An 18,727-nucleotide genomic window follows, 5' to 3' on the forward strand; every position below is an offset into this window, starting at 1 on the left:
CGCCGGCTGTTAACTGTCTTTAAACTTAATATCCTCAAAAATAATTAAAAGAAAGAGCATCAAGTCCTCATACATACAGTGTATATGAAAAGCTGGAAACTTGAAATGCTTTTTGCATGAAAAATGACTTTTCTGAATAATTGACTAATTGATTTAGTTGCCTTTGTATACTTTTGTGTGGTCTGTCTGCAAAAAATTTAATTTGTAAAGTAATTATCAAATAATAGAAGTGGACAATATTTCCCTCTGAGGTGTAGTGGAGTAGAAATGGAATGGGCATTAAAATATTCAAGAAAAGTAAAAGTTACTCAGATTTGTACCTAAGTACAGTTCTTGGGTAAATGTACTTAGCTACATTCCAGTTCTGGTCAGCAGAGGGATGCACAGTAACTGAAATTACAGGTATTTGGATCAGTGTCAAAGTATAGTAGTATTTCTTGAGCCTTGGACTCAAATAATAAAAAAATCATTATAATTACTCTAAAACAAAACCCCAAAACCAATGAGTACTAACAAAATAAGATCAAATCCTGGATACATAAATATGTCTTTTTTTGCATGAGACCTTATCTTCCTAAAAACCCTCTCTGCTCTCTGGAACCTGGCTGTGTAGAGACACCTTGTGGGTGAAATGTGAAACTTCAGTGAATCCTTCTGTATCCACCAGCTGATATTACAGCCAGCATCATATACTAAAATTATGTACTGTACTGAACAGCGTAAAGTCAGTGTCAGAGCAGTGCTCTGCAGGACTGACTGAACAATGAGCTCATTTCTTTCTTCATTTCTTCATTTTAAGTAATGTTAATAAAAAGCAAAGATGCATTACTGTCTTATTCTGTGGATTATAGGAGACATTTAAATATTTGGCAATATTTCAACCATTTAACATCCTGCTTTGAGTCACTATGTCTTAATGAAAAGCTGACTGAGGTAGCCCTACCATTCTTTTAAGGTATGTTATGCTAAAAAAAAAACATTAAATGTTGCTGTGTCTTTATATTCTATGCCTATTTGCCTCTTATATCCTATTTGCCTCTTATGCCTATTTGCCTCTTATATCCTTTTTCTACCAAAATTAACATGTGCATTTTGTGTCACATTCAATGTCAAGGAAAACATGTAAACAGCAGACAGCAGCATGGAAAGAGGTCTATGAAAACTTTACAGTAGTTACTTCTCTTTATATATGTTACTTATTTGATCTCTTTTTCAGACTAATTTGGATCAGTCTTTTTGGTGTTGCTTAGGTGGAGACGGACAGTATATTAGTGATGGCGCATCATAGCATCACACCGTTTAAGGAGCCAAAATTGATGTTGTGTCTCCATCACTGCCAATCGGAGCCAAAGGCCATAAAAACCCATGACTACTACAGAGTCATTTGACCCAGGTGTAAATGCCGATTGTTAGCTGGCGTTAGCAGGTTTATTGTTCAATGAAAATGAGGCTCTACAGGAAGTTAGTAACAAGAAAAGTCACTCCAGACATGAGTGCGCTGGGATTTTTTAAAGGTAGACATGTTTATTCGACATGTGATAGTTTTAGAGGTCTTACTGAACAGATTTAAAGCCATCTTAAGCGATTGAATTGTACTTTTATGGTAAAAGCAGTGATGCTGAGATAATAAATCCCCAATTATTATTTGATAAAAAATTCTGGATATTCACTGTTATTAATGCCATTCATTTAACTTCCATTGCATATATATATATAGATCTAGAAAAAATATGTAGAAATAATACCAGAACAGGAACTACAACTAATTCCGTGGTCAAAAATTGATATATGTTGGTATATTAAGATATTACAAGCATTATAACAGTAAAAGGGTTTGTAATTTTTTTTCCCTGTTTCACCATAACTATGAATGGCTATCTCAACTGTTTTTTTTTTTTTAAATTCTTTTAAAAAAAAAAAAATGGTTAAAAAAAAAAAAAAAAAAAAGCAGCAGCATTGATTTTTGTTCTTATAGTCCCAAGGACATAAAAGATTTTTCCCATTGTTTTGTCTAAGTGGGGACATCAAATGTTAAACCCCTATTAACTGTACATATGCAGTATATAGACATTTGTTAAATGGTTTATAACATGCTATGTGGCTGTAAACAGATATTAGTCTTTGTTTTTTTTCATACATGTTTTTGTTTTGGCTCTTAAAATTGTGAAGCTTTTTTTTACATTATGTAACAAAATCATGAATGATATAATATATCATGATAAATGATATAATTTAATATTGTGATTTTTTTATTACTTAAACTGTATAAACAGATGAAGAATAAAACTGATGATAATGTTGTGATTGTGTATTATCTGTTTCATCATTTTACCCCCCTGGTCTCTGTGATATTAAAATTATAACAATATTGACAAGAAGTCAGTGCTCAGATTAATCTGTCACTAGCTGCAACTGCAGTCATAAGTGACATTTTGTTATAAATGAGGAACTATCATAACAGCAGTGGAAACAGTGTGTCTGAGGAGTGAAACATGATGCTGTATTCCAGTCATAATCATCAAGTCTGTCCTGCAGAGGTCAGACTAACCTCACTGTGTGACCTGAGTACGGTTCAGTTCTGCTACTCATTTGTTTTGACATATTTTTTTAATCCTCTGACACGTGATGAGAGAATTTTTGGCTAAACAATAATCATAGCAGCATGGGAACATGGTCATAGCATAGTTGGGTCTCAGCACCTAAACTACTTATTCCTTACAGATGTAAGTACGTCTTCATGTAACATATTACTGAGCAATATGGATTTACAATAATTTTAGCCTATATTGCGCTACACGATATGTATCTCTATATTTTGAAATCTTTTAACTAATTTATACCACTTGAATACCAAAATTCTTAAATGAACTACAGTTTCAATAAAGTTAAATTAAGTAGCCGCTGTCATTTAATATAGTTAAATATGGTGCTGTTTTAATAAAAATGAATAAAATACTGTTATAATGAAGTTAAATAAAGTACTGTTATAATACAGTTGAATAAAATACTTATACAATTAAGTTAATTAAAGTATTTGTTTAATACACTTTGATAAAATACTGTTATAATGAACTAAAATAAAGTACTGTTATAATAAAGTTGAATATTACACTGTATGATTAAGTTAAATAAGTGTTGTTATAATACACTTTAATAAAATACTGTTATAATGAAGTTATATAAGGCACTATTATAATACAGTTGGATTAAATACTGTTAGAATAAAGTTAAATAAAGTTTTGTTATAATGAAATAAAGCAGAACCCGCAATGCTTTAATTTTGAAGGACCCAGGATCAGTGTTTTTGCTGTGGACCTGAAGCCGGATGATGGATGTTAACATTAGCAGACAGGCAAACTGTTACAGTGGTACCTTAACAGCAAAAAATGAGCATTTGGCCATGATATCAATCATGAAATGAAATGGAAAAAACAATGCTTCATGTAAATGGGTCCTGCAAAGATACACAAATGCAAGAGGGTGACAGGTAACTTAAATATTGTCATATGTTGTATTATTATACAGTTGAGAGCAGTAAAGTGCAGGAACAGTCATATTTGATTAACCCTTCTAAACCTGGAGTGACATCACTTCTTCTGCTGCTTTCAGGTGCCTTTCACAAGTACTTTAACCTTTGAACCGTGAACAAATTGGTGCAATTTTTATTAAAACCATGGGAAAAAGGAAAGAGCAACTTGGTAAGAATTGTTTGACAAACTGCAAGAAATTAGTAGATTTAGTAAAATTATTTTTGAAAGCCTATGGGAAAATATCTTGTAAAAAAAAAAAAAAAAAAAGAAGAGAAAAGACAGGGAAACCACATTAAAATTACATGTTATATTACATAATTATTAGAATTTTTAAGCACTTTTTCCATCTTCTTATTTTATTTACTTTACTCAAATACTTAACTTTATTTTATCATTTAAAATTTCAGGTAATGTTCTTTTTACTCTATTTTTTTTTTTAAAGGAAAAGACTATATTATATTCATATTTATCATAATTACTTATTTAAAATGATCTTACAAAACTCATTTTTAAGCACCTTTTGTAGGTCATTTCTTTTTTTTCTCTTTTTTTCCCCACCAATGTTCAGATTCTTTTCTTAGACGTTTTGCTAATTTCTTGCTAATTTTTGGGTCATTTCTTATTTTGCTTATTCTTTCTGTTCCTTCTTCTCGTGTTTTTGAAAAAAGCCAATTTGCTCAGGTTTGGAAGGGCTAAAGGCAAACATGCACACGTACATGAAAGTACACACTCTGTCTTTGCTCTGTTTTTACTCCATACACACCCTTTTTCAAACACACAGATCAAACCCGACCTGTGTTTGCTTCTGCTCTATAAAAGGCATCTTCACCTAGTAACTGCAGAGTGAGGGCCTGTGTGGCCCTGCAGCTGCTCGGGCTGTTTGGCCCACTGAACGTCAGCTCTGCTCTGCAGCATGAGTGAGCACATCCTCTGTTTCCTGCCCCTACAGCGGCGCCTCATATCACAGAGGATTGCCTTAACTCTTCAGTTCTCGTGGCTTTTCCCGTCCGACTGAGTCACTGACCCACTTCTCCTCAGTTCTTCACCCATCAGCAAAAACAAAGTGGCACGTTTCATCCCCTAATCTCTCCCCTTCCCCCTCCGTCTCCTCCCCTCCACGTGCAGGGCAGATGGTGCTCCGCTCTGCTATTTGTAGTAACGTCTGAGGCGATGAGCACGCCAGCCTGTGTGTATGCACACTGTTTACTAACAGCCTGCCTGACGGGCCACAGCACTGCATGCGTTGTGTCTGGATATCTCGACAGCAGGACGCTAACTGGATGGATGACAGGTTGACTGCTCCCAACAGATGACTGATTGGCTGGCTCAGGCCGCCATGTTTGATCCACTGACACATATTGGACAGTTAATGCCTGATGCCATGATGAAAGACTAAAACAGTAGAAACCTGGAGCAATCACAGGTGGCTGTGAGTGTGTTACTTTACACATGCTGTCCAGCGAGCTGCTGCAGCTGTCGGCAGTAAGCACGTTAGCGTCTGGGTGCCAATGCTGGTCAAAGCTACACAATGTTGCCAAATAAAGGAATCACTGTTTCTGACATTCCTTACAGTTTGACCATTTCTCTTTCAAAAGTGTAACTGTAGGAAAGTGATAACCAACTTTCGACCAGCGGGCCAAATCTGGCCCTTGATGGGGTGTCAGGTGGCCCCAGAACCATTTCCTAATTCACAATAAAAATAAAGTGATTCACAGTGGGAAATGTTTTTGTAGTTTTAGTATACGTGCCAGAGTGCACAAAACAGCATAAAAATAGAGCTTGTTGATAAAAAAAAAGTGATTCTAAAGACCCTAATGTCCTAAAATCCTAGAAATGTCCTGAAATCCTAAAAACATCCAAAAATCCAAGAAATGTCCTAAAATCCTGGAAACGTCCAAAAATCCTACAAATTTCCCCAAATCCTAAAAATGTCTTAAAATCCTACAAAATGCTCTCATTTATGAAAACCTACTAAAATCTTTCTGAAATCCTAAAATCCCAGATATGTCCCCTAAATCCTAGAAATGTCCAAGAATCCTAGAAATGACCTAAAGTCCATAAATGTCATCAATTCTGAGCAAAACCGTGAGAACTTAGAAAAATCCTAGAGATGTCCTCAAATCTGAGAAATGTTATTAAATTCTAAAAATGTCCTAAAATCCTAGAAATGTCCAAAAATCCTAGAAACTTCCTAAAATCCAAGACACATCTCCACATCATCAATCCTAGAACCATGTATGTGGCTGCTGTGACTGGCCCCAGGCCTCCTGTCATTTTGCAAAAGTGGCCCCCAAGCAAAGCCAGTTGAGTATCCCTGCTTCTGGAAATGTTGAACAAATAAATCTATGTACACATAATACAGCAGCAACACACACATACCAGCGAGCCTTGTGAAGCAGAAGAGGCCTATGATACTACAAAGCCAGCTGAGCTTGTTGCAGTTTTAAGTTCCACAAGAAGCAACATGAAAAGAGTCACCCACATCAGATGAGGCTGAGTATTTTTAAAATGAGCTCACAGGATGATATTTGTTGGATTAAATTCTGATCTGAAAATGAGGTATTTCAAAGCAGATCCAAACATGTCTGATCCTCAACGTTTGGATTTGGTAATCCAATCCCACCTTTAATCTGCTGCATCAGCAATCTGCTGCAGGCTAACATGCTGCATTTGGCTATTTCAAAATTTAAGGCAGAAATCTGGATCCGTTTGATGCCAAACTTTGGTTCCAATTGGATCTAACCTCAGAGCTGGATGTGACGTAGATTGACAAATGCTCTCACTTGTCCCAGACCTTGTTACCCAAGATGTCCATTGAATCTCTCCAGAGTGTGCTGTCAAATGTCAAAAGTGTTTAAATTCTAACAGAACCAAGTGATTGCAGGTATGTAAAGCACTGCAATACAGTAAAGTCACAGTTTTTTTTTATAAAATATTCCCACAATGTTTCATGAGAACAAAGTAAGAACATTCAAAGCAACATTCAGAACATGTTATTGAGGACTGAGATCACAGATAATTTATGAAAATGTAATTTAATGTGATCATCAAAAATCATTTTTAACATTTTTTGATGTTTATAGAAATTGTTACCCTAACTTTGAAAAGAACTTTATTGGAACTACAAGAAAACTTAAAGCATTTTTAAGAAAATAACCTAAAAATTAGTTTAAAAAACAACAACAAAAAAAGGATGTTATTGATGTTTGACACTTCACAGCATTTTTTAATGACACGTTCCTGTAATGTGATATGTTAACAAAGGTAGGACATTCTGCTGCAACATTCTCAGGATGTTTTGGTGAAATTGTTAAAGTCACACACGATAGAATATTGTTTTATATAACATGTTAAACTTTTTTTTCGGAGCAGCTTTGTGCCACAGAAAGGTAAGAGAGGCTGATAATATAACTCACTTTGTGTAAACACTGAGGAATGATGCAGATTCAGCAGCAGTTATAAATTTTATTGGCCCATCTTCCTTGTTTTACACAACTGTTCCTCATGAATTTAGCCAGTATGCTAATCTTAGCTGTCACCTAGTCTGACGATAGCTTTTTGCTGCTGGTGATTTCATTTACGCTTCAAAACACACAAAAGTGGTGTTCATCTGTGAAGATTATCATGCTGAACAAAATGTGTAAGTATGATAAACTCTTGTTTTTTGGTGATAATCGAAAATCCCATTCAAATCATCAATCGTCATCCCTTCACCAATCTATTGTCAGCAGATGTACACACATTTGGAATAGTATTGTATGAACTCCAACTGAATTGAATTATGAACTGTATAAAGACTGTGTGCAATGCTTTAGTTTAGGCCATGTGGACAACATCTTGAAAACATCTTGAAAATCTAGAGAAATTCTTGTTAGAACAATAACAAAAAAATATGTTTAAATGTGAAAAAAACATCTTCTATAACAATAAAAATAACAATAAAATATTTTTAAAGAATTGATAATATCTTATAAAATTTAGAAAGATGTTAAAATGTAGGAAATATCTTGTTATAACAATAAAAAAACATGTTAAATAAAAACTAAAAAAATATGTTGTTAAAATGTGAAAAAAATAATCTTGTTAGAACAATAAAAAGTATGTTAAAATGTGGAAAACATCTTGTTAGAACAAGAAACTTTTCACATTGTTACCTGATGATACCAAAATGACTACAGTGGTTCATGAGGTCAAAGGGCAGCTCATTGCATCTAAGCTGCACATTAAAATAACAGCAGAGCCAAATAAAGGTTTGCAGGACGTTTGTTAGCGTGGGATTTAGAGCACAGGATCAGAAATGCTGTTCAATTATTCATATGCTGAGCATTACTCTGCGCTTTCTAAAAACAGCAGATGTACATAGAGCAGCCTGATGCTGGTGCGGAGCTTGAGTGTCAGAGAAGTATAATGGACTGGCTCCATGTGGGATGATGGTTGGTCCTGCTGGAGTCGTTAGCCTGAGGCCCGTCTGTCCTCAGCTCAGGGTGCTGGGCTGGAGTTACATCTCAGCTCCAGCAGCATCACAGCTCTGTTTTCTGCATTTAAAGGAGCAGTCCAGCTGCAGATTTGACACTGATTAATGAGAATAGATGGTTGTAAAACATTATGAGGGGGGAAAAGATACATTTACCAGATTAAAGTCTTAATATTACAAGATTAAACTCGTAAATTGACTTGACAAAAAGTCCTAATGTTACAATTTCAAAACCTCACATTTTTTTAGGACGTTTTTAGGATTTTAGGACATTAGTGACTTAGCTAGGACCTCTGTCGGGGATGTGGGGGATCCTCCATTGCCACTTTATTTGATAAACAAGCTCTATGTTGATGCTGTTTTATGCTCTCTGGCACCTTATGGATACTAAAAGTACAAAACAATTCCCTGTGTGAATCATTTTATTTTTTTATTGTGAATTACAAAACGGTTGGGGCCACCAGGCACCCTATCAGGGGCCTGATTTGGCCCTTGAGCTGTAAGTTGAGTAACACTGTAATACACTGACTATAGATAAGTAATCCACTACTCCACTTTAAAACCATACCTTTAATGTGTCACAGCACATGAGGACATGGCGGCTGTGGGTCTGGCCCATGGATGTATAACAGGGAAGTGGTCTGGACAAATCTGGACCGACTTCTTTATAATACATCCATGGTCTGGACCCGGGTTCACCCCTCCATCCCACTCCCTATTGGACAGACTAGGCTCATTAACACACGTGCATTGCTGTCGACGTGCTGTGATTGGCGGAGGCGCGTCGGTATCTCCCGCCCCTCCGTGCCTACGTCACCGCGGCGGTGTCCGTAGCTACGCAGCGCTGGAGGAGATCCGCACTGCTCACTGACAGCCTGGACGGGGCGAGGCAGAGATCCCGGTCCCGGCGTGGTCCTCATCTATCAGCGCTATGGGAATGCGCAACGCGTTGTTTGTGAAACCCGCCCTGATCCCGTACTATCTGAAACCGGTCTACCTGGAGAACCGGACCAGAACTCAGTGCAGCTGAGAGAGTCTCTGCAGCAGAGCCCGGCTCAGCCTCTCTCCTCCAGTCAGCTGAGGAGGAGCAGCAGCAGAAGGAGGAGGAGGAGGAGGAGGAGGCTGAGAAGCATCTAGAGATGACAAGTGTTTCTCCTGCAGACGACTTGGACTCGGACGTGTGCTCGAGCCTCCTGCGTGCTGTGTGAACCGGGACCATGTGTGCCATGTGTTTGTCCGCAGTGGTGAGTAGCTTCCTGCATGTTTTCATCCTCAGGACTCCTCCAGCAGGTTCTCCTTTTAAAGGGACAGTGCATGTTTTTTTTCCCAGGCTTAACTTCAAATCCAGTATTTAAAATATTTTTACAACTTTGACCATTAAATAAACTCCAGAGACTATTTGTCTTTATGTTGGACATCTCAGCAGTGTGTTACTGAGTCCTCTGTGGGTGGACAACAAAAGAGTCTCCAGTGGAAGGATGGAGAAGCAGAGGACTCAGCAGTCTATTGTTTACCCTGAAACAAAAACAACTGGACATGTCAGCCAGGGGACACCAAGCCATACTCTGTCTGTCTTTACACACACGGCTGGATTTCAGTCAGCAGAAAGACACACACAGGAAATAAAATTAAGACAGTCATACTGCTTTATTAAGCAAGTATAATGACATTGAATCATTTAACCCTTTGAAACTTGGAGCGACATCACTTTTTGGGTCCTGCTTTCAGACACCTTTCACAAGTGTGAATTCTCACAATTGGTGAGATTTATTTCAAAAACATGGAAAAAAGGCAACTCGGTAAGAAATGTTCCACAAATTGCAAGAAAAAAAAAGTAGATTTAGAAAATATTTTTTATGAAGCTAAGGAAAATGTCTCAGGAAAGAAGGAAAAATCAAGGGAAAAGCTATATTAATAATAATCATATTTACTTATTTTGAATTACTCACAAATGTTAGTAACAAAACAATTTTTCTTTTATTATTTAAAGATATTTTTTTCATTTCTGTTTTCTTTTGTTTTTGAAAAAAATGTGTTGTTCTTTTTTTAATTATTGTTTTTTGTCTACTGTTTTTAAACCAATATTCAGGTTATGTTCTTAAAATGTATATGAATGTCTTGCTTATTTTTGGGAAATTTCTTATTTTGTAGTTCATTGCCTTTTCACGTTTTTGAAAGAATGTATGTCAATTTGTTCAGATTTTAAAGGGTTAAGTGGTAGGATAGAGCTCCCATTATGTTTTAAATAAAAAAAATCTAACTCTGTCATTTATATCAGTTTATTTAGCCAGTATTCATGTATTTATGGCACTCATTACTTTGTGTGTATGTGTATTTTGTTTTTTTAACTTAATTTTTAAGTAATTTCTTTTTCGTTGTGAATTTACTGAATTTACTTTTTGCCCCACTGAATTAGAAATGTTCATTGCTCATTGCTTCATCTCATGTTTTTAGAAGAAGTCCATCCATATTACTCAGGTTTTAAATGGTGAAGGCATTTGTTGTCTTCTAAAAGGTCATGTTATCACCCCTATCATCATCACTGAAGGCTCACTCATGGATGTTTTAGTATCTGTATTTATGGAGCCAGACAGGTTTTCCCACGTTCACGGGCTGGAGGTCTTCCTTTTGTTAGGTGATGAATATAGTTGATTCTGTAGCTGCTTGAGCTCACAGTCTCATCCTCATCAGACTGTCAGATTAGGCTCCAGCACTCAGACGCTGCCTTTTTCTCCTCATAGAATACTTAGGTCTGTTGTGTTTGTATGCAGACGAGTCAGAAAAGCGAAGTCATGTGGGGATTATTTTAGCTTAATTAAACAAAAAAGGTTTGTTGAATCTCATCCACATATTCATTTTTACCAGCCTCTAAGGACTCGGCTTTTTAAAGCTGAACATGTCTGCCAGACTCGAGCTGTGTGTAATATTTCATAACTTCCTAAAATCTCATCAGGATGTACAGTTTATGACCGTATGAGTATGCTTCGCCAACCCCCACCACCAACGGCAAGTCTGTTACTTACTTTTAGCTTTTCAGACTAATAAATACGCAATAATAACTAGGGCTGTACCCAACTCATCATTATGCCAGTTAAATCAGATTTTGCATTTCAATACGAATATTTGATGATTGCTTTTGTTTTCCATGTAATGTTTGAAATTCTGAACGGGCTCAGCAGGACAGTGGCATCCATGTAATATAACAACGGCACAAACAATAGATCGTTAATGTGCAACATTTTTTGCAAACACTAGATATCCAAAGAAAACTAGAGACTGTATTGTATTAAACTGCTGTGAGCTGTAAATGTATCAGGACAGAGCAGAAGGTCTCTCCTCGCTTCTCCTCTGTGATGCTGCCTGCATGTCCATAGCAGCTTGTACCAAAAAGTAGTGTGAAAGTGAAGAGCACTCTGCAGCAAAATCTGGGGACCAAAGCGTCCCCTGAAATATACTGCAAAGCACACTGACTTGCAAAAAAAAAACAACTGCTTGACTTGAAGCAATCTGAGGCAGCTGATGGGTCTCCAACTGATGGTTTGAATCTCTGATCATCAAGCGGCAGTCCTAATAAAAACTCACAAGAAAGTAATATTCTCACACCCATTTGCCTATTAAACAGAGAAATACAACTGTACATCTTTTGAATTCAGCTTTGTCAGGGTCACAGAAAACTGATGAGGCTTAATTGCCTTGTTAACAGGTCATATAAAAAGCACTTCATTCAGACTCCACAAAACAATATAAAACTCACCGAAACTGTCTGGGCCACTGTTCCAACAATAACCAATAGCTCTGGTTTGGTCCGAATAAAGCCTGAATTCAGGAAGTTAGATGTAAAAAACCTGCTGTTATTCCTTACAGTCTCTCTCTGCACGCTGGCCGCCAGCTGTCTACAGTCCTGTAACTGTAGTCACTGTGTCTTTTAGCTCAGCTGCCTGTTCCACCAGTAGAGACGGGTGACAGAGCTCTGGTGGTACGTGCTGTGATACAATGATTTTAATAGAAAGAGTGCCTGGAGTCATAGCATGATTCAAACAAAAGAAGTGGCATGCTCACTCAAAAATCCTTTAGAGTATTCTGGGTGTCAACTCAAAAATCACAATAGTAAAAAGAAGTCGTCAGCACTCACCAACAAGCATTTAATACTGTTAATTGATACACAGCAGCAGGCGTTTCAGTCCTAAGCTTTCTTCAGTGTTACCAATTCATAACATACCTTAAGGATTTCTAAATACCCCGGTATTCCTAAAATCCTAGAAATATCCTGAAATCCTAAAAATGCCCTAAGATCATAGAAATGTCCTAAAATATGAGAAACATCCTGAAATTCAAGAAATGTTCTGAAATCCTACAAATGTCCTGAAATCCAAGAAATCTCCAAAAATCATAGAAATGTCCTAAAATGCTAGCAATGTTCTCAAATCCAAGAAATGTGCTCAAATCTGAGAAATGTCCTAAAATCCAAGAAACATCCTGAAATCCAAGAAACGTCCGGAAATCCTAGAAATGTCCTTAGATCCTAGCCCTAGCCTATGATCACATGTATCTCTCCTGTCACTTTGCATATATCCATATATACTTTAGGAGAATCTGTCCGAACCATAAAACCAAGACTACAGAAAGCGATGTGTGTAGGTTGTGTTTTCACAAAGTGGAGCTGAGTACTTCCTGCTGCTCTCTGCTTCAGTCATTAGCAGTGAACTCAAATATCATCTCTGGCTATTGTCAGGGAAATATTCAGCCTCGCCGAGTCCAAACAGAGTCTCTCTCTGTGAGCTGAAACGAGCTGCGACCGCAGAGCAGGACGACACGAGGACACACAGCAACAGGTGCTGCTGTGCCGCCAGCTCCAAGGCTCAACATGTGTGTGTGTGTGTGTGTGTGTGTGTGTGTGCGTGTGCATCTGCCAGTGTGTGTGAGTGTGTTTATGGTGGGCCCTTCTTTAATTGGAGAGTAATTACAGCTTAATGTCTTCTGCCACACACACACACAAACATCCCACCCACAGCCAAATGTTTGTATGCACCACCTCATTATGTAACACACGTGGTCCAACACACACACACACACACACACACACACACACACACGCATACACACACCGCCCATAACAGTAGCCTGATTGTTCCCTGCCGTGACGCAGCGTGTCCACTTCATTAATTTTTCCTGAAAAAATGCGACATTTCTAACAGAAAGTCAGCGCCGAGCTGTGTGAGAGTCCTCATTCCACTTTCTGCTTTATGGTGAAGTTTGTTGCTGCTCATCACACGTCTTGTCACAGGATGAGATCAGTGTGTGCGGCTGTGCTGCAATGTCTTGCACACGCACAGCTCTCTCCTGGGTGCTGACAGGCTGCATGAGGTGACATGCAGCCTGTGTGCACGTTAACTGCTTATTTTGGGATGTTGTGAAGAAATGTGAAGACACTCAGATGTGCTGTGGTGTGTTATTCAGATCGAGTTTCAGGTGGGTGGGCTCATTGGCCCTCTGTGCTGCAGTCAACAGGATTCAGGGACAGAATCTTTATGCTTCATGCCCAGTTCTAAGGCAGCAGGTGAAAGTGCTGCTTATGTTATAAAATCAATCACACTGTTGCTTTATGTCAGGGATACGCAACTTGCTTTGCTTTGGCACAACTTTTGCCAAATAACAAGGCCAGAGGCCAGTCGCAGCAGCCGCATACATGTTTAGGACATTCCTAGGATTTTAGGACATTTTTAAGATGTTTGGAAGTTTTTAGGCCTTTGGATGTTTAGAGGATTTTAGGTAATATCTAGGAATCTAAAACATTTCGAGGATTTTACAACATTTCTCCAATTTTAGGACGTTACTAGGATTTTGGGACATTTCTACGATTATAGGTTAGTTCTAGGAGTTTAGGATGTTTCTAGGATTAAAGAAAATTTCAAAGCTCTAATTTAATTTAAAAGCTCTATTTTGCTGTTGTATGCACTCTGGCATCTTGTGTATACTAAAAGCACAAAATAAATTTCCAGTATGAATCACTTTATTTTAATTGTGAATTAGAAAATGGTTGGGGGGGCACCCAGCAACTTCCCTGGGGCCAGATTTGATCTGCAGACTCTAAGCAGAGTATCACTGCTTTATATAACTTCATATACCAGTGGTACAGAGAGGGTCAACAGGATGGTCGCTGTTGACACAAACAGGTGGCACTGTTCCTCACAACAGCAGGTAGCAGAAAGGATGACTAGACAGAAATAGTCATGAATCAGCAGTTTTGATGAGAGCATGCACAACAGCATTTACCCATTTAGCATTTCTTGTAGAGTCTTTAGAAAGGTTTGTTAAAACTTTGAACAGATAAGCAGTTTTCTCTGTGTTAGAGGAAGGGTTTGTGGGAAACTTGGTTTTATTTTACAAAGAATCAGCAACCCTAACTGAGGCAGCAACCGGCCCGGCTGGATGCTAAAACAAAAGTATGTCAGAGGGCTACAGATTAACAGAAAGGAATTGTCACAATATAAGCAGCAAAGGCAGAGAAAGGCTATCTCACTTTTAGTCCCTCATATGTATCAAGCTCCATCAACTTTGAATCCTACATGTTTATGCCTCTGCGGTGCTGATAGCTGTGGCCAGAGGCATAAGGTTCATAATCAGTTTGTCCGTCCGTCCAATTCATGTGAAAGCCTTTTTTTCAAGAACACCTCGAGGAATTGCTTCATATTTGGCTAAAACATCAACTTGGACTCAACAATGACCTGATTAGATTTTTGTGGTCAAAGGTCAAGGTCAAAGGTCATCTCAAGAGGACTTTGAGGGATTTAAGGACATTTGTAGGATTTCAAGACATTTCTAAATATTTAGAACCTTTTGAGGATTTTAAGACATTTTTAAGATTTAAGAACGTGTTTAGGATTTTAAGACGTTTTGCGACGTTACTAGGATTTTAGAGCATTTCTAGGAATTTAGGATGTTACTAGCATTTTCTAAAGAACACCTTGAGGGAATTGCCTTAGATTTGGCAAAAAACATCAACTTGGACTCAACAATGACTTGATTAGATTTGGGTGGTCAAAGGTCAAGGTCACTGTGACCTTGCATCGATCTCATTCTTGTTCACACAATACCTCAAGAGAGACTTTTGGGAGTTTCCTCAAATTTGGCACAAGCATCCACTTGGACTCGTGGATGAACTGATTAGAATTTGATGGTCAGAGGTCAAGGTCACCATGACCTTGCATTTGTTCCATTCTTTTGAACTTAATATCTCAAGAACAACTTGAGAGATTTTCAGATTTGGTAAAAATGTGCAGTTGGGAATGTTTGTTTTGAATTGAGGGGTGGGGGGGGAAAGTGATACAGCACAGTATTGCAATGTTGTATCACTACAAAGACAGCAAGTATTGATTTTTTTTGATGTACTGTATAAAGTTAAAATCACAATTATACTGTATCACGACTTCACTATCACGATAATATTGCATTGTGGGGCCTCTGGTGATTCCCACTTATCTGGAATGGTCTCTAATTGTCGAGATATGTACTTTTAATTTTGGGGTGAACTGTCCTTTTAAAGAGGTGCATTATTTGAGCCATGTTATTTTGATTGACAAGTGTCAGTTTGTCACTTCACCTCAACTCTAACCATGCTACACTCATCCACTGTTGCCAACTCCTCTGTAAGGGAAGTTGTAAGCTGTACACGTGTGATTCATTTGCAGGGCCGGCAGCTCTCACTCAGAGCGGTCTCGAAGTCCGCCGCAGGTTGGGACAGTGGGGCTGCTGGTCTGACTGGCTGCATGAGTGCTGTGTGAGTGGAGATGAGGAGGAGACGGCAGCCGCCCTCGCTGTACTCTGCTTTAGTGAGCTTGGTTGTAATGTGAAATGCGGAGTGGGATGTGTTAGATGCTTTTTGCTGAAGCTTTGTCAATACAAGTCGCTAGATTTGCTTTGTCGACACAATCGTTCCCCAAATGACCAGAAAAAAGTCACCAGATTTGTCGCTGGCCGCTTTTTACAAATTAAGTCACCAAGGGGGTTTTGAAAGTCGCAAGATATAGCGACAAAGTCGCCAAGTTGACAACACTGCACTCATCATTTCCTCAAATTTAAATATTTTGGTCAAAAGAAAAGACAGTCAAATAATAAAAACAGGAGTCATATCATATCCCTGGACATCACAGATGTTTTTGTGTAATCGCCACGTGAGACATCGGCTGCTTACTGTAATTCTACTAAGATACTGCATCAATAATGCATAAAGTTAAAAACGCTCCAGGCAGAACATGTACAGAACACAGAGAGGAGAGACACAGTGTTGCATACTACATGTGTTAAACACACCTGTGTAAACACTCATTCACTGCTGTGTTAATGCATTCCTCTATAACTGTCACAGCAGTCAAAACCAACACATCTGATGAATTATGTGTGCAGCCATGTCCCATCACATGCCAAACATGTGCAGACGGCTGCCTGCTCACGTTCACAAACAAGGAAGTGATACGGGGTTCAGGTTTAGTCGCCTGTCACCTAAAAAAAGATCTGAGCTCCTGCTGTGGTGCCTGCAGCGGCATGGGTCCTGGGCGTGTCTGTGGACGGAGCTGCTGCTGGGGGTAAAGTTACAGCATGCTCTGCCTGTCAGCCAGCAGGCAGGGAGGCACAGAGTCAGAGTGGTGAAGTGTTTGTTTCTGGGTGTGTGTGTATTGTGGGTGTGTGTGCCTAATGGGAACTGGCTCTGCAGTGGTGCAGTGATGCCACAGTGTTGCCTCTCTGATGTGAACAGGAGCTGGCTGACTGATGGATACACCCTCAGATCTCTCCCTCCACCCTGCGCTCTGTCCGTCACTCTGTCAGTGAGTCACTGAGGCATCAGCTCAACACTGCCCCGCCATTCCTTCCACACCGCCCACCTACACATTAAACCCCAGGATGTCGGTTTTAACTGCTAACTAACTAGTTAATTTCAACGCATTCTCATCTCAGGCTGTCACATGTTGCTGCTTTGCAGTGGACATCCACATCTACAAATTATGCTTTAGTAGGGCTGGGCAATAAGGCTTTAAACTAATATCACAATATTTTTAGGCTATATCGCGAAACACGATATATATCAATATTTTGAAATCTAAATGAACTAAATGAACTACAGTTACAATTAAAGTAGCTGTTGCCATAGAATAAAGTTACATAAATTACTGTTTAATAAAGGTTAATAAAATACTGTCATTTCTGTAACCGCTTGTCCTTGTAAGGGTCGCGGGGGGGCTGGACAGTTCGCCAGACTATCGCAGGGCCGACACATATACAACAACAACAACCAACATCATACAACATCATACACACTCACAGTCACACCTAAGGGCAATTTAGAGTCATCAATCAACCTGAGCTGCATGTCTTTGGACTGTGGGAGGAAGCCGGAGACCCTGGAGAGAACCCACGCAGACATGGGGAGAACATGCGAACTCCACACAGAGGGGCCCCCGCCCGGGCCGAACCCCGTTCCAACTGGGATTTGAACCAGGGACCCTCTTGCTGTGAGGCAACAGTGCTAACCACAAAGCCACCGTGCCGCCCTAAAATACTATCATAATGTTAAATAAAGTAAAGTATAAATTATAATTAAGTGAAGTATTGTTATAATTAACTAAATCAAAGTGGAACTCAAGGTGCTTTATTTTGTAGGACTGGGCTTGTCTCAGGTAGGTTGTTGATGATTTTGCTGTGGACTTGAAGCTAGAAAGTTGGTGTTAGCATTAGCAGAAAGTTAAACTGTAACAGTGGTGTGAGGATTCATCCACTGCGAGCTGGAAACAAACTAACAGCTCTTCAGTTCTTAGACTGCAAAGATTTGCAAGTCGTATGTGCTCCGTGGTCGTAAAATGTAACTAAAACGTTAAGGTCCGAAGCTCTGCAAAAGCCCTGCTGTGTGTGTGTCTATGAAAGGCAGAGAGCCATAGGAGAGAGAGGGAAAACTGAAACACCGCTGTCAGTGTCCTATGATAAATCCCCACGTACAGTATCGTTTTCCAGCTCTCCATGTTTGTATAGTTTGGTGCCCTGCGTTGTGTAGTCATCCAGCCATGCACAGCGTTATCAGATGACGGAAACAAATAAATGAGGTATCCTAGGTATCTAGGTATCCTATGTCTACTTGTTATGTTCCAGGATGCATGTTACTGTGATGTTACATGGTGGGATGATGCTGCACGTGGTTAACATTTGCACATGGCAACCAAATCCAGGACATCAACAAACGTCACATTTAGAGCATGAGGGTCTGGGGTTTGTCTGACCCATCCACCGCCCTATAGGCACTCTCACGTAATTTATACTACATCATTACTGGCAGTGTTTTAGCCTGACGTGATCTTACCACATTTCATGTGGATGCAACAGGTTCTGTCTGGCTGTCTGCCAGTGTAAAATAACACTGTGATAAGTTGTGTCTGGCTGCAAGAAATGGCAGCCGTATTCTCAGCTGACACCTTCCAGTAGTGTTTCATACGCCCGTGAAAGGTGGCTTTTGCCGTTATGATCTCAAAGCAAAAGCACCATCAAAGAGGCCATATTTATGCATATGTAAAGTAAAAAGTACTGGAGATTGTGTTGCACCACAGCTTCTCATAAATACATCCATACTAAACGACTGGTTCAATGGGAGATTCTCTTTTCTGCTGTGGTGGCATCAAATGGGATGGAGAGATTTTCACGACTTCAGGAATCACGACTGTTGAATGGTTAGAAAGGACCG

At 39.0% G+C, this 18,727-nt stretch overlaps 1 protein-coding gene across 1 annotated transcript in view; it reads left to right on the plus strand.

Moving 5' to 3' along the window:
* The first annotated feature begins 8,887 nt into the window (after positions 1-8,887).
* tnfrsf21 (tumor necrosis factor receptor superfamily, member 21) overlaps positions 8,888-18,727 on the plus strand; it is a 55,643-nt gene continuing 45,803 nt past the window's right edge. The window contains 1 exon segment of the mRNA XM_042503574.1: positions 8,888-9,248. Within this exon segment, the coding sequence (XP_042359508.1) occupies positions 9,222-9,248 (27 nt within the window). The 5' untranslated portion in view covers positions 8,888-9,221.

Source organism: Plectropomus leopardus, chromosome 16 (genome assembly GCF_008729295.1).
Source record: "Plectropomus leopardus isolate mb chromosome 16, YSFRI_Pleo_2.0, whole genome shotgun sequence".
NCBI lineage: Eukaryota > Metazoa > Chordata > Actinopteri > Perciformes > Serranidae > Plectropomus > Plectropomus leopardus.